The sequence below is a fragment of the Pholis gunnellus genome (assembly GCF_910591455.1).
Source record: "Pholis gunnellus genome assembly, chromosome: 14".
NCBI lineage: Eukaryota > Metazoa > Chordata > Actinopteri > Perciformes > Pholidae > Pholis > Pholis gunnellus.
Genome location: NC_136541.1, coordinates 2,088,058 through 2,110,020, shown reverse-complemented (window position 1 = coordinate 2,110,020; position 21,963 = coordinate 2,088,058). Strand labels below are relative to the sequence as shown.

Here is a 21,963-nt window from a genome sequence, read left to right as displayed (position 1 = left end):
TTAACACTGTACGGCTCTTTCATGTTTTAACCACATATTTATATTTTATAGTATTTTGTTTGTACATTTTTCTGTTCTTTATTCATGTGTCTTGACCTTTGCAGTACTTTGCTTTTATTTGTATATTTTATTTTTTATAATTTTCTTTGCTCAGATACAGTTTTACAGATTTATGTTTCATTCATTATTTTTAGTTATTATAGCTGTGTTTCTGTGAATACACTGATATCTCCTCCTGGGTTTGGTTCCCCTACCTTTCCCTCTTCATGATCTAACATCTACAGGTGGGGTCACGTTCATTAGAGCTCTATGAGAACAGTGAATATAATATTCATAGGGCTGCTACATAAAAACAGTTATTATATGTGTGGATCTTAAAAAGAGACATTTAAGTCTTACTGAACAGAAAACAAGAATAAAAGTGATATTACACATTCCTGCTCAATGTCTACAAAAACACAACGTGGTTATTTCAGCATCATAAATCACGTTATGTGCATGCTAGATGATGAACTTTATTAGTATCATACCTGTGTGCGCTTCTGCTTTCAAAAGGTTTAGTCACAAAACACATGTGGTGGCAATAAGCAGAAGCATATCTGCTGAGTCACAGAGAGACACACACATTTGGAGTTTTGGGCACTTTATTGAAAAGCAAAAGCAAAGTAGAAAAGGAATGAAATAGAGCCACTTCATCAACATTCACTCTAAAGCCAACACCCTTCCTCGTCCCAAAACACTATCAGGAAATATATTGAAGAAGATTTCTATCAGCTGAGAAGCTTCAAACATCTCACTGCCCTTTAGAAACTAGAAGCCTTCATTTAAATAAAATCATTATTCAAATCAGATCAAACCATGTGATTTAATAATAAACATCCTCTTGATTATTTATGAACAAACGCAGAGACACACATTATTCCAGTTCCCGGAGCGTGTTTCTGGATGCTGCTGATTGATTTGCAGCGTTTCCTCCAGTGATGGAACCCGAGCAGAGAAGCAGAGAATGACTTCCTCAGTATGAAGAGAGAAGAAACTCTACTGGCTGACAAAGATCTCTGACCTCAAGGTTTATGTCTCCATATCACCAGACCCTACCAGTGTGTGTGTGTGTGTGTGTGTGTGTGTGTGTGTGTGTGTGTGAACTTACATTTGTGTTACCAATATTGATTTAACCAGAAACCCCAACAGCAGAAGTGTTAAAGTGTAAATATGGAGGATTTGTTTTAGATGAACACACATCTTTGTGTGTGGAGAGTGCTGTGATGCTTTCATTGTTCTGAAGATCTCCAACAATAATCTTCGTCATTTGATTTAAGAACATCTCATCAGAGGAAATTACATTTTGTTAAATTGAAACTAAACGATCCAAATCATTTAACGTCACCACTGATGTTTGCTCACAGTTTTAAAATGTGTTTTCTTTGTGTTCCAATCGATGAGCATCTACAGCTCGATTCAATCACTTCATGATGTGAAGGATGAATCAGTGATGAGTTCACAGTTCATGGAGGAGAGTGTGGTGGCACCACTTCTTGATCCAGTGAAATATTTATCCATAAACCTGAAGAGACACAAAGAAAACAAAGACATCAAAGAGAAAACTAAATCATTTACCACAAATGTTTCTATCAAAACAAAGACACATGTTCACAGAATCATTGAGACATCAGATATTCATGACTCAGTCATAGAAGTATTACCTTTAGTAATATTTAACCATCATGCTTATGAAGTCATAAGTGCTTATTTTCATCTGATAAATTGGTGTCTCTGTGTTTGTAAAGGTTCATATTTGAGACGTGATCTGAGCTGCTGATGTGAAGCTTTCTGAACTCATCTGTGTCTTTCTCTTCATAATCTCACTTCACATCAAATGAAGCAGCTTCACCTTTGTGGTGGAAGAAGTCAAAGATGTTCTTTACAGCTACAACGTGTCCCAGAGCTTCTACAGCGGATTGAGAACCAATCACAGGAGGTTCTTCTGCTCATAGTTTAGGGCAGCTTTGTTTGACAACAGCTGTGAACAGTTCATGTCCCGTATGAAGCAACTCACTGTGTGCAGGAAGCTGACTTCAGCGTTCAGGCTCAGGGTTCAGTTTCACAGAGAGCTCAGAGCTGTTCTCAGAGGTCGGAGGGCATTGAGCTGAAATAAAAAGCAAAGACAACATTTTAGTTCTCGAGAGCCAAAATGTCAGAATGTGTTGTAACAGCTTCCTCCCAGTGGAGAGGATCCCCTCTTCTAGCCCCTCCCACTGATGAATACGTCTCTTCTCTTCCTTCACTTCTCTCTGACATCATCACGCTATCATCACTGGAGGCAAAAGCAGCTCCACAGAGTAAACCTGTAACTTAGTGATCCTAAGCACACCGCTCACTCTGACTCCTCCAGGAGATGAACAAGCTTTGATTCATCATCTGTCCCTTGTAAAAAAAATATGCATGAAAAAACTGACATTATTCTAATTACAAAAATACAGTTTTTTATCTATTTCTTCTCCCAAAAGTCCAATTTACTTTCATCAACAGTCTAAAAGAATATGTAGAAAACAACGAGCTACCTTGAAGTGTTCGTCGATTGCTATAAAACTGCAGATATAATATATTATGAAGAATAAAACCAAATGTTATGAAATAACATCAATAGAAATTAATGTTAAATATAAAATATGAATTTGGCTCTTCTAGTCATGTCATCATGACATTACCGCTGACTGTTGAAGTTTGCTTCTCTGTCACATTCTGAATAAAATGCCTAAAATCCAAATGCTCATGAAATACTAGTGAAATACTAACGTCTGTGTTCGGGTCTCTCACCGTTCCTGTTTCTGTAAAACATGAATCCACCCACAGCGATGAGGAGAGCAAGAGCCACTGCAGCGATGATGATGAAGGTCATGTAAGCGGGCTTCTCTGTTGAGCAGAAAACAACAATAAAATAGTCACAACCTGAACAGATGAAGCAGGTTAGAAGAGGAGAACATCCATTCATCAAGCAGACCACAGTCCTGAACACACACACCATCAGTCTGTCCATTCTGTCTCTGGTCTGTACACGATGACTGTATCTCTGCTTGTTGATCTCGTCGAGCTGTGTCGTCTCTGTTCAGCTGTATGTTTGTGTTGCTTTCTGTCTCATATGTTGGTTTGTGACACAACGACAACTTCTGACAAACATATTCAAACTCCTTTCTGACTGTCAGCACACTTTGAATAAACTTTATTGTGACTGATGTACTGATAGATACATACGTTCCTCCAGGTGTTTCATAATTCTGTCTATTCATCTTCTAAAAGTGACCAGTAGTTCAGTCAGTACAGCTTCTACAACCTCTGACCTGTGGTTACACATTAAAGAGTTTAAACTCTTTGTATTTGTTACGATTTAAAAACTAAAATGTATTTTCAAAGGTGGTAAAAAAGAACTTATTTAAAGAACAGAAAGAAACCAGAGATTGATGCATTTCTATATTAATCACAGCTCAGTAAACAGAGTTCATAATTCTGGTCCAGAGGCTCTTGCGTTGTTTTAATTCTGATCTAAGCTTTAAAATTATAGACTAGAAATAAAAACTAGATGAAAGAAACTGACAACTAAAGACTTTAAGGAAACTAAACTTCCCGTCCTCATAAAAACACACAAAGTGTTCCAGTAAACTAAAGGTGTGCTTCCCTCCTTCATCACACCTGATCTCAGCCTCACCTTCGTTGGTCCTGATCACCTTTCCGTCCAGTCTGGTGACGATGTCGTCCTCCACACCAGACAGCTGGAACACACACTCGTACCTCCTCCAGTCTTCAGCTGGGACTGATGACAGTTCCAGGTCAGCGCTCATCTGGAAGGATCCATCGTGGTTGGGGAGGATCTCTCCGAGGTCCACGTCCTCATGGAGCTCCTCTCCATCTTTCCTCCAGAACAGTGCGGCTCTGTCAGGGTAGAAACCTGTAGCGTGGCAGCTGACTGGAGAGGAGGAAGTCTTCTGGAGGAGAGACACTGAGGGACGCTCTGGAGAGGGACGAGAGAGACAGGTTAGAGGTTCTTTAGTGTCATTATTTACTGTGTATTCATATCATCATTCATGTTTGATGGAATGTATGTTAAATGCCTTGGTAACACACACACTATATATATATATATGAATGTATGCAATGCAAATAAATGTCATTGAGGTTGAATTGATGAAAGAAGGGAGAGACAAACAGATGAAGAGGTGAGATGATGAGAAAGGGAGGAGGACAGTGAGTGTGAGAAAGACAGAGCAAAGAGACAGAGAGAGAAACTGAGACAGACAGAAACAGTTCAGAGACAAAGAGAGAGAGAGAACGGAGGGACAGAGGGGTGATAAGTGTGAGGGAGGAAGTGAGGGAGGAAGTGTGGTGAAGGAGAGAAGGAGGCAGAGGGAGGAAGAGAGGTGAGGGAGGAGACACGTGTGAGACACAGCAGGTCTCTGTGTGTGGCTGACATGTGTTGTAATGTGACTGTTGGTCAGAAACAACAGAAGCTTTATGAAACTACATCAGGTCATGTGATTCTACCTGTTCTCATCAGAGAGCTCCTCCCGTAGTTCAAATACTTCTTCCCCCAATCAGGACAAAGCTGAGTCAGGTCGTTCTTGTACTGTGCTATCAGAGCTCTGTTATTTTCCCACTTGTGTTTGGTGATGACAGCCTGTTGTTTTGGAGCGATCCATGTCTCTGTCTCCAGGTCAAATGATATGAAGTCTTCTCCATTATAACCATGCTGATGAAAACCTTTGACCTCATTGGTCTCATCATCCCATTCACAGCCGAACATCCTCTGGAGAATGTGGACACCTGAGAGAGAGAGAGAGAGAGAGAGAGAGAGAGAGAGAGAGAGAGAGAGATAAACCAGAGTGAGATCACAGTCGTCTCTCATCAGGTGATGTCACATCTTCACCACAGAGACTCACTGATCCACAGACTCCACAGCAGAGGGTCTACACCTCCTGCTGTCATTGGCTGGATGAAGCCACTTACAGCCAATCATCAGCTGGACAGTGTGGACGTCTCAGAGAGAGACAGGGAGGCAGAGACTGCTGGAGACAGAGGGACATCCTGACTCTGTTCATGTCCTCTTTCCACACAGAGACACAGAGCCTCCACTGAGACCAACAGCTGGTCTCCACTGATGAAGGGGGCGTGTCTTCATTTATTATTTAACACATATGTTTATTATTAAATATTTTAAAATGTCATAAACTTGTGAAAATGTCCGTCACGTTGTGAGAGGATGAGGTGAAATCTTCAGATTGCTTCTTTAGTCTGAACAACACTGAACAATATTTAATATGAAATGATATTAATCAGAGAAAAGCAGAACTTTCTCATATTTGAGAAACTGGAACTAGAAAATGTTTGACATGTTTTCTTGATGAAAGACTTGAGTGATCGTCTGATTATCAACATTTAAGTCAATTAACTTACTGTTAAACAACTAATAGATTCCTTATTCTAACACTATGTGTGTTTATTATGGCATAAACACACACAGTGAAGTTAAATGACTCTACTCTGTATTAAACTCCATATTTAGGGCTCAAACTAATTATTCTCGTCTTTGCTGATTATGTAATGACTATTTTTAATGAATCCTTAAATAGTTTACACTGTAAAATGTGAGTAAAGTGTGAACACGCCCGTTAAGTTCAGAGAGTCTGATGAACTCTTTAAACTGCTTCTTCAGTCTGAACAACACTGAACAGTATTTCATTCATAACGACATAAATCAGAGAAAAGGAACAAAGTCTCACACTGAGAAACCTGAACTACAACATGTTTGACTCATTTCTTTAATTAAAGACTTTAATTATTATCTGATTATCATAAATGAAGCTAATTAATGTGTTTAACTATCTGAACAAATTCATAACTTGTTTCAGCACTGAATATGTTTATTAAGACATAAACACGTTGTGGTAGTAAAGTTCACTCATCTGTAGTTCTGTCTCTACATATAGAGAGTATTATGGGATGGACACACTGTGGAGTGAACCCTGTGGTCTGGATGAGACATGTACATGTGGTCCTGTCAGCAGCTCTATTAAAACATGCTGCTCCTCCTCTAGAAGAGGACCCAGCAGAAGCAGCCTGCGGCCCGTTTACAGTCCTGCTCCCTACTTTGAGAAACCAGCCGTCATGTTCCTCTACCAGCTGTGTGCTGCAGACGCTCTGTGGTCAACAGGTTCCTGCAGCACACTTCTCATGGACCAACTCACTGAGGACACTTCAGGAGAGTTCTTCTGATCTAACCCAGTGGAGAGAAGCTGTTCATGATCTCTGCTGCTTATTATGGGATGGACACAAACACTGTATCAGTGGAGTACAGCAGCATCCAGTCCACTCAGTGTCAGTAATGTTTCTGCTGAGTCACACTGTGTGTGTGTGTGTGTGTGTGTGTGTGTGTGTGTGTGTGACATCTGTTTACTAAAGTACAGGATGACAATATCAACAACATGTGTGAAACATAAACAAACCTCCAGTTTGGTTGAAGCGCTGCTTTACTACTTCAATGTTGGCTTTGAAGACCTGCTGGTTACTCATAGAGTTCTCAGTCTTCCTCTGCCAGCCCTGAGGATCATCTTCTTTGAGTCTGATCATCCAGTCCTGTTTGGGTTCGTCTCTCCTGGTGTTACTGTCATAGTGATTTATCTCAACGTCATCAACCAACACAACAATCACAAACTCTGGGAAGTTTGTGACTCCAGAGGACGCAGTGAAGAACTCCTTCATAGAGTGAGTCACTGGAACAAAAAGATGAAGTCATCATTTACAGTTTTGACATCACGCTTTAATAAATCACTGAACAATGTTGTTTTGCTGCACACAGAATCAGAAAGAACGACAGCACAATAAATACATGCTGATAATATCTGCTGAGCCTCAATACACACAGAAATAAATGTTTACTTTAATATTTCTGATGATTCTGTTTTAAAAACGATCTGTTCTGAAATGAAATATGAAACAAGTCACATATTTAGATCATGCAGTTGTTACAGGACCAAGAATGACAGGAAGCTCACTCTGGTGCAACACATTTCATTTCCTGTAAATATATGAGAACACATGAGGTCAGGTGAGAAGCTCTCTGTTCTGATGACACGTCGCTCATCACGACTGACGGCTTTCTTCTATATCTTCTATTTCATATAAAGTCCTTTATGGTCTCTATTTTACGTCATAAATTGTGACCATTGACATCTCACACTTCTTCTTCTGAGGTTTTCATGAATAACTTTGAACTCTGTGAGTTTCTTGAAGTGTAAACTAGCAGCACTTCTCCTCATATGGGTTCAAAGTGGGTTATTCTGCTCTTTTTAGTCCTGTTGTCATTTTTCACATTCAAGTAATAATTCATGTTATTTTTTGATGTTGTTGTCAGAGGGTTTGTGGATTTCAGATGTTTGAGTATAAAGGTTATTAGTCCCTCACGTTCATATTTCTTGATTTATGTAAACGGAAGAATTATGTTTAAGTTTAGCTCCAAATATCTTTGTGGAAACTTTAATCTGATGAATGTTATGACGCTCTCAGAACGATGTTAAAGAATTTACATCTTGTTTAAGGAGTGTACACTGAAGAGATTGAAACACAAGATAATTCATGAGTCATGTATTAAGAGTCAGTGATTGAGTTTATTAGTGAACGATATTAAATATTACACCAACAAAGCAGGAAGTAGTTTGTCTTCAGCAGGAAAACAACCATCAACTGACTTGTTGTTTCAAAGTAAAAGTCCCAAACCTCCACAGCAGCCTGAGAGATGAAATGTGCTGCCGTGTTTCCTGACTGTATGAATATGTTCATTATGTCTACTGGATGAAAATAACGAACACTAAATATTGACATCATTTATACCAGAGGTGCCCAATACGACCGGTCGATCACGGTGGTAGTACCGGTAGATCGCATGCCATTCAGAATAAATGTGATGTCCTCATGGCATTTGCCACTTGATTGACGTACAGTGCAGCCAGTGTGAGATCACGTCTTTTCTAACACACGAGTCACCACGTATGCGCGATCAACAACGTGAGCTACTGCAAAACTCCGCGAGCTAATTAGTTAGCCTTCCAATTTATTTCTACTAAAGAAGCTAAAGCTGCAGCGCCATGATTTGGGGAACTTCCAAAACCTCGCGTCAGAGCTGGAGACGCAACGGAAGGCGCGTGCGCAACTTGACAGCGCGCGCTACACAGAGCAGATTGACAAGTGTCTGTCAGAGTTTGACAAACGCTTTCAAGACTTTGCTTTACTCGAGCCAGTCGCTACATTTATGTGCTGCACGTTTCAGGAAGATATTGAAGTTGATTCACTCGTATTAAAAATGTCAACGCTGTCATGGACAGTTTTAGTAACCAAACATGAGGAAATGTGCCACCTTCTTGACTGCATTATTCGGCTCTACTTATTTATGTGAGTCAGCCTTTTCCCACATGAAGAATATTAAGTCCAAATATCGTTCCACCATGACTGATGATCATAGAAGTCTGCTTGAGGCTGGCTACCAGCAGCTACTGTCCGGAATATTTAAACCTGGTTGATTCCATTCAGTGCAAGTCATCAGAGTGAGGTGATGACCAAACATGTACAGAATTGTATTGTGCCATAAGGGTTCATGCAGTTATGCAAGGTGCGCCAACATATATTGTAAATATAAAGTATACTCAGTATATATATATATAGAAATAAATAGATATTTAGCATTTTTAATGTAGGTAGATCATTTTGACTTGGTCATTTTAAAAGTAGCTCGCAAGCCGAAAAAGTGTGGACACCCCTGATTTATACAATAACACTCATTGTTAACAGCACTGAACGAACCGCAGCACACATTCTACATAAAACATGAACACGTTAGATATTGAAATATAAAAGGGCACTAAATATAGTGTTGTGACGTCATGTTTGATGCTCTTTATTCATCTGACTGTTGGACTGTTGCTGCGCTGCGTCACGCTGACATCTGAGCTTTAAGAGCGTTCACACCGTTTCGCTCTGAATGCTGCTGATATGATGAAATAATGTCCCAAATAAAAGCGACAGCAGAGTGAGAGAAATAACACACTTCTGTCCTTTTCACTAAGTCACTCGAGGAAACAGCGGCTCCCTCAGAAACACGTCGGGACCAATCAGTGAGCAGCACAGACAGGATCTACTAACGTGGACTTTAAGAGCATTTCTTACTTTTTACAACATTTTCTGTCGTCAACGAGGAAGTCCTGGAGCTAAACATCAAAGACTATCAAAAGAAGCTTAAACTGATGAATACAGTCTATAAAGACACGAAGCTTTTCTTCTTTTACAATCAAACAACTTATAAAACAAAGTGTTAACTCACCTGCTGCCGCACCGTGAAGGTGTATCATCAGGAGAGACAGAATCAACGTCTCCAGAGTTAAATGTCGCATCTTAACTTTTGGTTCTTTTTATTACTAAAGAGAGAAAGTGATACGGTCCGTTCAGCTCCAGGATCAGGTCTGAACTGAGGGAGAGAGGAGAAGCAGCGCTGCCTTCGAACCTCCATCTGAGCCAATGGGAATTTAAGCTGAGCATGACGTCACGTATTACTAGGTAGGAGTGAGCCAGATAGGTTGTGAACGAAAGTGAAAGTAGTGTGATGTTGTTTGAAGCATCAGCACAGACAACACCACACAACACAAGACAGTTTCCATGAAACAGCATTTCACCTCACAGTTTGGCTTTGAGAGGAAAACAAGAGGCAAAGAAACGAGAAGCAAAGCAGGAAGAGAGTCAGAGAGCTTCTCACACACAAACATCAGATGAGGTCATCTCTGTCCGACAGCCCACGAGCTCCTGAAGCGACTCAGAGCTGTGGACGCTGGAAACTGCTTGAAGAAGAGAAATGTAACACCTCTGTTGATGTTTGAACACCTGATGCTGTTTTTCACTTTGCAAACGTTGAGACTCTGCTTCACCCCTCATCACTTATTGTTGTTCAAGCACTTTATAAAAGCTTAGAATTGAAATCTGATTTAAAAAACTCATGCTTTGCTCTCACTGCTTTACTGGGACAGTCTTATGTGAACAACCACACACACACTAAATAAATAGGAGCCATGAACTGAAATAAACAGTTTCCAGCTCCTGATGAGGCAATCACTGTCAGCTTTATATTTGATTCACTGGAGTCCTTTTGAAATGAAGCAGCGTCCCAGGAGAACTGTGTTAAAGAGGAACTCCACCAATGTCTCCAGTGTTGAGTCACAGGGTTTGTGGATTACAAATGTTTAAGTGTCACATTAAAATACAGCTGATGAGACGATGAAGATCTCCTTCAACTGAAGCCTCGAGTCCAATGTTTCTGATAACCAGTGTTTTATGTTCAACCATATCTTCAGAATATTACATTTAAATCATCAAGTAAAAGCATGTTTTCATCATCTCATCACTTGTTACATTCTTCCTCCTTTAAATGACGTTTTCTCTCTGAATCCTTCCTCCAACACAATTTTCTCTGGATTATTATTTAAGTAGCAAAAGAAAGAATTTCCTCAGAATTCAAAGCAAATTAAATTATAGTCAAAGTCATCCGTTGGGTTCATAAACACTTGATAACGTCTGTGGTGGTCAAATCCAAAATATTCATCAAATGTGTGCATTGATTATGTTTCTTTTAAACAGATATAAAACCTAAACTCCACGTTAGTAACTGATGAAAAGTAGTGATTGAAGTGAGCTGTGTTTCTGTGAATACACTGATATCTCCTCCTGGGTTTGGTTCCCCTACCTTTCCCTCTTCATGATCTAACATCTACAGGTGGGGTCACGTTCATTAGTGCTCTATGAGAACAGTGAATATAATATTCATAGGGCTGGCACATAAAAACAGTTATTATATGTGTGGATCTTAAAAAGAGACATTTAAGTCTTACTGAACAGAAAACAAGAATAAAAGTGATATTACACATTACTGCTCAATGTCTACAAAAACACAACGTGGTTATTTCAGCATCATAAATCACGTTATGTGCATGCTAGATGATGAACTTTATTAGTATCATACCTGTGTGCGCTTCTGCTTTTAAAAGGTTTAGTCACAAAACATATGTGGTGGCAATAAGCAGAAGCATATCTGCTGAGTCACTGAGAGACACACACATTTGGAGTTTTGGGCACTTTATTGAAAAGCAAAACAAAAGTAGAAAAGGAATGAAATAGAGCCACTTCATCAACATTCACTCTAAAGCCAACACCCTTCCTCGTCCCAAAACACTATCAGGAAATATATTGAAGCAGATTTCTATCAGCTGAGAAGCTTCAAACATCTCACTGCCCTTTAGAAACTAGAAGCCTTCATTTAAATAAAATCATGTTTCAAATCAGATCAAAACATGTGATTTAATAATAAACATCCTCTTGATTATTTAAGAACAAACGCAGAGACATCAATTATTCTTTACTTTGACCTGCTGCTAGAAAAAAAAGGAAATATACAAACAAACTATTTACACGAGTGTAAAATAAACGTCTGTCATCCTGCTGAGAGTGGAGGGGGACTGGAGTCAATCCCAGTCCACACTGGGAGAGAGCTGGAGTCCAGTTTACCAGCAGCAGAGACACAGATAGGAAACCATCACACCGACACCTACGGGACACTCCGGGCGTCCAGTTCCCGGAGCGTGTTTCTGGATGCTGCTGATTGATTTGCAGCGTTTCCTCCAGTGATGGAACCCGAGCAGAGAAGCAGAGAATGACTTCCTCAGTATGAAGAGAGAAGAAACTCTACTGGCTGACAAAGATCTCTGACCTCAAGGTTTATGTCTCCATATCACCAGACCCTACCAGTGTGTGTGTGTGTGTGTGTGTGTGTGTGTGTGTGTGAACTTACATTTGTGTTACCAATATTGATTTAACCAGAAGCTCCAACAGCAGAAGTGTTAAAGTGTAAATATGGAGGATTTGTTTTAGATGAACACACATCTTTGTGTGTGGAGAGTGCTGTGATGCTTTCATTGTTCTGAAGATCTCCAACAATAATCTTCCTCATTTGATTGAAGAACATCTCATCAGAGGAAATTACATTTTGTTAAATTGAAACTAAACGATCCAAATCATTTAACGTCACCACTGATGTTTGCTCACAGTTTTAAAATGTGTTTTCTTTGTGTTCCAATCGATGAGCATCTACAGCTCGATTCAATCACTTCATGATGTGAAGGATGAATCAGTGATGAGTTCACAGTTCATGGAGGAGAGTGTGGTGGCACCACTTCTTGATCCAGTGAAATATTTATCCATAAACCTGAAGAGACAAAGAAAACAAAGACATCAAAGAGAAAACTAAATCATTTACCACAAATGTTTCAATCAAAACAAAGACACATGTTCACAGAATCATTGAGACATCAGATATTCATGACTCAGTCATAGAAGTATTACCTTTAGTAATATTTAACCATCATGCTTATGAAGTCATAACTGCTTATTTTCATCTGATAAATTGGTGTCTCTGTGTTTGTAAAGGTTCATATTTGAGACGTTATCTGAGCTGCTGATGTGAAGCTTTCTGAACTCATCTGTGTCTTTCTCTTCATAATCTCACTTCACATCAAATGAAGCAGCTTCACCTTTGTGGTGGAAGAAGTCAAAGATGTTCTTTACAGCTACAACGTGTCCCAGAGCTTCTACAGCGGATAGAGAACCAATCACAGGAGGTTCTTCTGCTCATAGTTTAGGGCAGCTTTGCTTAACAACAGCTGTGAACAGTTCATGTCCCGAATGAAGCAACTCACTGTGTGCAGGAAGCTGACTTCAGCATTCAGGCTCAGGGTTCAGCTCCTCAGATTTGGAATTGAGCTGAAATAAAAAGCAAAGACAACCTTTTAGTTCTCGAGAGCCAAAATGTCAGAATGTGTTGTAACAGCTTCCTCCCAGTGGAGAGGATCCCCTCTTCTAGCCCCTCCCACTGATGAATACGTCTCTTCTCTTCCTTCACTTCTCTCTGACATCATCACGCTATCATCACTGGAGGCAAAAGCAGCTCCACAGAGTAAACCTGTAACTTAGTGATCCTAAGCACACCGCTCACTCTGACTCCTCCAGGAGATGAACAAGCTTTGATTCATCATCTGTCCCTTGTAAAAAAAATATGCATGAAAAAACTGACATTATTCTAATTACAAAAATACTGTTTTTTATCTATTTCTTCTCCCAAAAGTCCAAATTACTTTCATCAACAGTCTAAAAGAATATGTAGAAAACAACGAGCTACCTTGAAGCGTTCGTCGATTGCTATAAAACTGCAGATATAATATATTATGAAGAATAAAACCAAATGTTATGAAATAACATCAATAGAAATTAATGTTAAATATAAAATGTGAATTTGGCTCTTCTAGTCATGTCATCATGACATTACCGCTGACTGTTGAAGTTTGCTTCTCTGTCACATTCTGAATAAAATGCCTAAAATCCAAATGCTCATGAAATACTAACGTCTGTGTTCGGGTCTCTCACCGTTCCTGTTTCTGTAAACCATGAATCCACCCACAGCGATGAGGAGAGCAAGAGCCACTGCAGCGATGATGATGATGAAGGTCATGTAAGCGGGCTTCTCTGTTGAGCAGAAAACAACAATAAAATAGTCACAACCTGAACAGATGAAGCAGGTTAGAAGAGGAGAACATCCATTCATCAAGCAGACCACAGTCCTGAACACACACACCATCAGTCTGTCCTTTCTGTCTCTGGTCTGTACACGATGACTGTATCTCTGCTTGTTGATCTCGTCGAGCTGTGTCGTCTCTGTTCAGCTGTATGTTTGTGTTGCTTTCTGTCTCATATGTTGGTTTGTGACACGACAACTTCTGACAAACATATTCAAACTCCTTTCTGACTGTCAGCACACTTTGAATGAACTTTATTGTGACTGATGTACTGATAGATACATACGTTCCTCCAGGTGTTTCATAATTCTGTCTATTCATCTTCTGAAAGTGACCAGTAGTTCAGTCAGTACAGCTTCTACAACCTCTGACCTGTGGTTACACATTAAAGAGTTTAAACTCTTTGTATTTGTTACGATTTAAAAACTAAAATGTATTTTCAAAGGTGGTAAAAAAGAACTTATTTAAAGAACAGAAAGAAACCAAAGATTGATGCATTTCTATATTAATCACAGCTCAGTAAACAGAGTTCATAATTCTGGTCCAGAGGCTCTTGTGTTGGTTTAATTCTGATCTAAGCTTTAAAATTATAGACTAGAAATAAAAACTAGATGAAAGAAACTGACAACTAAAGACTTTAAGGAAACTAAACTTCCCGTCCTCATAAAAACACACAAAGTGTTCCAGTAAACTAAAGGTGTGCTTCCCTCCTTCATCACACCTGATCTCAGCCTCACCTTCGTTGGTCCTGATCACCTTTCCGTCCAGTCTGGTGACGATGTCGTCCTCCACACCAGACAGCTGGAACACACACTCGTACCTCCTCCAGTCTTCAGCTGGGACTGATGACAGTTTCAGGTCAGCGCTCATCTGGAAGGATCCATCGTGGTTGGGGAGGATCTCTCCGAGGTCCACGTCCTCATGGAGATCCTCTCCATCTTTCCTCCAGAACAGTGCGGCTCTGTCAGGGTAGAAACCTGTAGCGTGGCAGCTGACTGGAGAGGAGGAAGTCTTCTGGAGGAGAGACACTGAGGGACGCTCTGGAGAGGGACGAGAGAGACAGGTTATAGGTTCTTTAGTGTCATTATTTACTGTGGATTCATATCATCATTCATGTTGGATGGAATGTATTTTAAATGCCTTGGGAACGCATACACATACATATATATATATATATACACATATATATATATATATATACACACACACATATATATATATATATACACATATATATATATATATATATATATAGAAGCTTTATGAAACTACATCAGGTCATGTGATTCTACCTGTTCTCATCAGAGAGCTCCTCCCGTAGTTCACATACTTCTTCCCCCACTCAGGACATCTGTGAATCAGGTAGTTCTTCCTCTGTGCTATCTGAGCTCTGTTATTATCCCACTTGTGTTTGGTGATGACAGCCTGTTGTTTTGGAGCGATCCATGTCTCTGTCTCCAGGTCAAATGATATGAAGTCTTCTCCATCATAACCAAGCTGATAAAAACCTTTTTTAACCTCATTGGTCTCATCATCCCATTCACAGCCGTACATCTGCTGGAAAATGTGGACACCTGAGAGAGAAAGAGAGAGAGAGAGAGAGAGAGAGAGAGAGTGAGTTCACAGTCGTCTCTCATCAGGTGATGTCATATCTTCAGCACAGAGACTCACTGATCCACAGACTCCACAGCAGAGGGTCTACACCTCCTGCTGTCATTGGCTGGATGAAGCCACTTACAGCCAATCATCAGCTGGACAGTGTGGACGTCTCAGAGAGAGACAGGGAGGCAGAGACTGCTGGAGACAGAGGGACATCCTGACTCTGTTCATGTCCTCTTTCCACACAGAGACACAGAGCCTCCACTGAGACCAACAGCTGGTCTCCACTGATGAAGGGGGCGTGTCTTCATTTCTTATTTAACACAAATGTTTATTATTAAATATGTTAAAATGTCATAAACTTGTGAAAATGTCCGTCACGTTGTGAGAGGATGAGGTGAAATCTTCAGATTGCTTCTTCAGTCTGAACAACACTGAACAATATTTAATATGAAATTATATTAATCAGAGAAAAGCAGAACTTTCTCATATTTGAGAAACTGGAACTAGAAAATGTTTGACATGTTTTCTTGATGAAAGACTTGAGTGATCGTCTGATTATCAACATTTAAGTCAATTAACTTTCTGTTAAACAACTAATAGATTCCTTATTCTAACACTATGTGTGTTTATTATGGCATAAACACACACAGTGAAGTTAAATGACTCTACTCTGTATTAAGCTCCATATTTAGGGCTCAAACTAATTATTCTCGTCTTTGCTGATTATGTAATGACTATTTTTAATGAATCCATAAATAGTTTACACTGTAAAATGTGAGTAAAGTGTGAACACGCCCGTTAAGTTCAGAGAGTCTGATGAACTCTTTAAACTGCTTCTTCAGTCTGAACAACACTGAACAGTATTTCATTCATAACGACATAAATCAGAGAAAAGGAACAAAGTCTCACACTGAGAAACCTGAACTACAACATGTTTGACTCATTTCTTTAATTAAAGACTTTAATTATTATCTGATTATCAAAAATGTAGCCAATTAATGTGTTTAACTATCTGAACAAATTCATAACTTGTTTCAACACTGAATATGTTTATTAAGACATAAACACGTTGTGGTAGTAAAGTTCACTCATCTGTAGTTCTGTCTCTACATATAGAGAGTATTATGGGATGGACACACTGTGGAGTGAACCCTGTGGTCTGGATGAGACGTGTACATGTGGTCAGCAGCTCTATTAAAACATGCTGCTCCTCCTCTAGAAGAGGACCCAGCAGAAGCAGCCTGCGGCCCGTTTACAGTCCTGCTCCCTACTTTGAGAAACCAGCCGTCATGTTCCTCTACCAGCTGTGTGCTGCAGACGCTCTGTGGTCAACAGGTTCCTGGAGCACACTTCTCATGGACCAACTCACTGAGGACACTTCAGGAGAGTTCTTCTGATCTAACCCAGTGGAGAGAAGCTGTTCATGATCTCTGCTGCTTATTATGGGATGGACACAAACACTGTATCAGTGGAGTACAGCAGCATCCAGTCCACTCAGTGTCAGTAATGTTTCTGCTGAGTCACACTGTGTGTGTGTGTGTGTGTGTGTGTGTGTGTGTGTGTGTGTGTGTGTGTGTGTGTGTGTGTGTGTGTGTGTGTCATCTGTTTACTAAAGTACAGGATGACAATATCAACAAAATGTGTGAAACATAAACAAACCTCCAGTTTGGTTGAAGCGCTGCTTTGCTATTTCAATGTTGGCTTTGAAGACCTGCTGTAGACTCATTAAGATCTCAGTGTTCCTCTGCCAGTACTGAGGATCATCTTCTTTGACTCTGATCATCCAGTCCTGTTTGGGTTCTTCTCTCCTGGTGTTACTGTCATAGTGAACTATCTCAACGTCATCAACCAACCCAACAGTCACAAACTCTGGGAAGTTTGTGACTCCAGAGGATGCAGTGTAGAAATTCTTCATAGAGTGAGTCACTGGAACAAAAAGATGAAGTCATCATTTACAGTTTTGACATCACGCTTTAATAAATCACTGAACAATGTTGTTTTGCTGCACACAGAATCAGAAAGAACTACAGCACAATAAATACATGCTCATAATATCTGCTGAGCCTCATTACACACAGAAATAAATGTTTACTTTAATATTTCTGATGATTCTGTTTTAAAAACGATCTGTTCTGAAATGAAATATGAAACAAGTCACATATTTAGATCATGCAGTTGTTACAGGACCAAGAATGACAGGAAGCTCACTCTGGTGCAACACATTTCATTTCCTGTAAATATATGAGAACACATGAGGTCAGGTGAGAAGCTCTCTGTTCTGATGACACGTCGCTCATCACGACTGATGGCTTTCTTCTATATCTTCTATTTCATATAAAGTCCTTTATGGTCTCTATTTTACGTCATAAATTGTGACCACTGACATCTCACACTTCTTCTGAGGTTTTCATGAACAACTTTGAACTCTGTGAGTTTCTTGAAGTGTAAACTAGCAGCACTTCTCCTCATACGGGTTCAAAGTGGGTTATTCTGCTCTTTTTAGTCCTGTTGTCATTTTTCACATTCAAGTAATAATTCATGTTATTTTTTGATGTTGTTGTCAGAGGGTTTGTGGATTTCAGATGTTTGAGCATAAAGGTTATTAGTCCCTCACGTTCATATTTCTTGATTTATGTAAACGGAAGAATTATGTTTAAGTTTATCTCCAAATATCTTTGTGGAAACTTTAATCTGATGAATGTCATGACGCTCTCAGAACAATGTTAACGGATGGACACGACTTTATATTCAAGAGACTTCTCTGTAATATTTGGTCTTGTTTACATTTGTATCACTTGGATTAAAAACTGATTTTTTATTAACTTTAATATCTTTTGTTGAATTCCAACATTCCTCCACCATGAGCTGAAGTTTATTCACTCAGTCCTGACACTAACAGAATATTTGAGTGTTTTAAAGCATCAGCAGAGTAAACTTCCTGCAGCTGTCTGTGAGGTTTGCTGATCACATTATGGTCTGTTTCAGAATCCTCCGCTGTCCTCTGTGTCTGAATGCATGAACGTCATATTTCTGTTCATAAACTCTGCACTGGTCACAAACATGTTTTGCAAATCTTTGTTATTGATTCACTATGAGAGGCTGATATATAATATTATGTTCTTCTTCTTCCTTTTCAATCATGAAATATGTATTATTTAGTGACAGATTACACTTTACATCTTGTTTAAGGAGTGGACACTGAAGAGATTGAAACACAAGATAATTCATGAGTCATGTATTAAGAGTCAGTGATTGAGTTTATTAGTGAACGATATTAAATATTACACCAACAAAGCAGGAAGTAGTTTGTCTTCAGCAGGAAAACAACCATCAACTGACTTGTTGTTTCAAAGTAAAAGTCCCAAACCTCCACAGCAGCCTGAGAGATGAAATGTGCTGCCGTGTTTCCTGACTGTATGAATATGTTCATTATGTCTACTGGATGAAAATAACGAACACTGAATATTGACATCATTTATACCAGGTGTGCCCAATACGTCGATCACGGTGGTAGTGCCGGTAGATCGCATGCCATTCAGAATAAATGTGATGTCCTCATGACATTTGCCACTTGATTGACGTACAGTGCAGCCAGTGTGAGATCACGTCTTTTCTAACACACGAGTCACCACGTATGCGCGATCAACAACGTGAGCGACTGCAAAACTCCGCGAGCTAATTAGTTAGCCTTCCAATTTATTTCTACTAAAGAAGCTAAAGCTGCAGCGCCATGATTTGGGGAACTTCCAAAACCTCGCGTCAGAGCTGGAGACGCAACGGAAGGCGTGTGCGCAACTTGACAGCGCGCGCTACACAGAGCAGATTGACAAGTGTCTGTCAGAGTTTGACAAACGCTTTCAAGACTTTGCTTTACTCGAGCCAGTCGCTACATTTATGTGCTGCACATTTCAGGAAGATATTGAGGTTGATTCACTCGCATTAAAAATGTCAACGCTGTCATGGACAGTTTTAGTAACCAAACATGAGGAAATGTGCCACCTTCTTGACTGCATTATTCGGCTCTACTTATTTATGTGAGTCAGCCTTTTCCCACATGAAGAATATTAAGTCCAAATATCGTTCCACCATGACTGATGATCATAGAAGTCAGCTTGAGGCTGGCTACCAGCAGCAACTGTCCGGAATATTTAAACCTGGTTGATTCCATTCAGTGCAAGTCATCAGAGTGAGGTGATGACCAAACATGTACAGAATTGTATTGTGCCATAAGGGTTCATGCAGTTATGCAAGGTGCGCCAACATATATTGTAAATATAAAGTATACTCAGTATATATATACATAGAAATAAATAGATATTTAGCATTTTTAATGTAGGTAGATCATTTTGACTTGGTCATTTTAAAAGTAGCTCGCAAGCCGAAAAAGTGTGGACACCCCTGATTTATACAATAACACTCATTGTTAACAGCACTGAACGAACCGCAGCACACATTCTACATAAAACATGAACACGTTAGATATTGAAATATAAAAGGGCACTAAATATAGTGTTGTGACGTCATGTTTGATGCTCTTTATTCATCTGACTGTTGGACTGTTGCTGCGCTGCGTCACGCTGACATCTGAGCTTTAAGAGCGTTCACACCGTTTCGCTCTGAATGCTGCTGATATGATGAAATAATGTCCCAAATAAAAGCGACAGCAGAGTGAGAGAAATAACACACTTCTGTCCTTTTCACTAAGTCACTCGAGGAAACAGCGGCTCCCTCAGAAACACGTCGGGACCAATCAGTGAGCAGCACAGACAGGATCTACTAACGTGGACTTTAAGAGCATTTCTTACTTTTTACAACATTTTCTGTCGTCAACGAGGAAGTCCTGGAGCTAAACATCAGAGACTATCAAAAGAAGCTTAAACTGATGAATACAGTCTATAAAGACACGAAGCTTTTCTTCTTTTACAATCAAACAACTTATAAAACAAAGTGTTAACTCACCTGCTGCCGCGCCGTGAAGGTGTATCATCAGGAGAGACAGAATCAACGTCTCCAGAGTGAAATGTCGCATCTTAACTTTTGGTTCTTTTTATTATTAAAGACAGAAAGTGATACGGTCCGTTCAGCTCCAGGATCAGGACTGAACTGAGAGAGAGAGAAGAAGCAGCGCTGCCTTCAAACCTCCATCTGAGCCAATGGGAATTTAAGCTGAGCATGACGTCACGTATTACTAGGTAGGAGTGAGCCAGAGAGGTTGTGAACGAAAGTGAAAGTAGTGTGATGTTGTTTGAAGCATCAGCACAGACAACACCACACAACACAAGACAGTTTCCATGAAACAGCATTTCACCTCACAGTTTGGCTTTGAGAGGAAAACAAGAGGCAAAGAAACGAGAAGCAAAGCAGGAAGAGAGTCAGAGAGCTTCTCACACACAAACATCAGATGAGGTCATCTCTGTCCGACAGCCCACGAGCTCCTGAAGCGACTCAGAGCTGTGGACGCTGGAAACTGCTTGAAGAAGAGAAATGTAACACCTCTGTTGATGTTTGAACACCTGATGCTGTTTTTCACTTTGCAAACGTTGAGACTCTGTTTCACCCCTCAACACTTATTGTTGTTCAAGCACTTTATAAAAGCTTAGAATTTAAATTTGATTTAAAAAACTCATGCTTTGTTCTCACTGCTTTACTGGGACAGTCTTATTTATAATTATTGCAGTATTATTGTTGATTATTATAGTATTATTTATGATTATTACATCATTATTCATGATTATTGCACAAACTAAGAGATATGTGTCACATTTTATCCAGACAATGTAGAATGTATGTTGTTTGTGACATTGAGGCTTCAATGCTGGTTGACAAAAACTCTTTCTGCTCCCTGCTGATCAATACCTGAGTTTATCTCTGCTGATCAATAACTGAGTTTATCTCTGTGTTTACCTTCACAGAGAAGTCAGCAGTGTGACAGCGCCCCCTGTGGATGGTTCACGTACTGCCTTTGAACGCCTTATGAGAAACCACGTGAGGACGTCACGTGACTTTGTGGAAACGTCCTGATGCTCCATCACTGTGATCACATGTATCGATCAGATGAAGAACATAAATACATATGAATGTGTTTATTGTCTCTGAACATCCTCAGTGCTCCTGAAAGCTGAGAAACACCTTTAACAAAGCAGAGTTCAGGAAAAACACTTTAATGTGAAGAAAGAAGAAGATAGCTCCAACAAACAAGAAGGAAACACAACTGTGAGGTGTTTCTTCAGAAGCTCTTTATTCATGAAGACAACTCGAATGTGAGCAACCACACACACACACACACACACACACACACACACTTACAGACACACACACACACACACACACACACACACACACACACACACACACACACACACTAGTTGTAATGAAAGAACACCTCAAAGGAAAGATATCTTCTGAATATTACATTTAAATCATCAAGTAAAAGCATGTTTTCATCATCTCATCACTTGTTACCAGTGTTGAGCCGTGTGTTTTATACCTGGGCCTTCCTCCTAATAACCTCATTATGACACAGCTACGGGTTATCATGTTTTCATGTAAAAGCTGCATATTCACATAACACTGTAACATTTGATGAGTGCAATACAATGTTACATGAAGCTCAACACCTACAAATACACTAACTGCAGAGTGCAGATACATGAATACATGACGGGATGCTTCGTCATTAACGGACAATGCATATAGTCAAAATCAACGTAAT

General features: G+C 39.7%; 1 protein-coding gene across 3 annotated transcripts; it reads right to left on the bottom strand.

Moving 5' to 3' along the window:
• Positions 1-626: 626 nt before the first annotated feature.
• On the bottom strand, positions 627-20,350 carry LOC306706745 (BOLA class I histocompatibility antigen, alpha chain BL3-7-like). 3 transcript variants are annotated; one of them, XM_079173925.1, is made up of 7 exons: positions 20,211-20,343; positions 6,495-6,761; positions 4,537-4,815; positions 3,704-4,006; positions 2,818-2,913; positions 2,057-2,146; positions 627-1,564 (listed from the first exon to the last, which is right to left on the bottom strand). In XM_079173925.1, the coding sequence occupies exons 1-6, from the start codon at positions 20,278-20,280 to the stop codon at positions 2,076-2,078; spliced, it is 1,086 nt and encodes a 361-aa protein (XP_079030051.1). In that variant the 5' UTR covers positions 20,281-20,343; the 3' UTR covers positions 627-1,564; positions 2,057-2,075. The 3 variants fall into 3 exon arrangements, with proteins under 3 accessions (XP_079030051.1, XP_079030050.1, XP_079030052.1); XM_079173924.1 differs by lacking the exon at positions 20,211-20,343 and adding an exon at positions 9,362-9,500; XM_079173926.1 differs by lacking the exons at positions 627-1,564; positions 2,057-2,146; positions 2,818-2,913; ... (1 more) ...; positions 4,537-4,815; positions 6,495-6,761 and adding exons at positions 11,144-12,286; positions 12,777-12,840; positions 13,501-13,599; ... (1 more) ...; positions 14,942-15,223; positions 16,911-17,177 and having other exon boundaries at positions 20,211-20,350.
• Positions 20,351-21,963: the final 1,613 nt, after the last annotated feature.

Coding starts and splice junctions, on each gene's coding strand:
- LOC306706745 (XM_079173925.1), bottom strand. CDS start 20,280: ATGCGACATTTCACTCTGGAGACGTTGATTCTGTCTCTCCTGATGATA. Junction 2,914..3,703: donor GGTGATCAGGACCAACGAAG/GTGAGGCTGAGA, acceptor TCTGCTCAACAG/AGAAGCCCGCTTACATGACC. Junction 2,147..2,817: donor GTTTTACAGAAACAGGAACG/GTGAGAGACCCG, acceptor TTTTTATTTCAG/CTCAATGCCCTCCGACCTCT.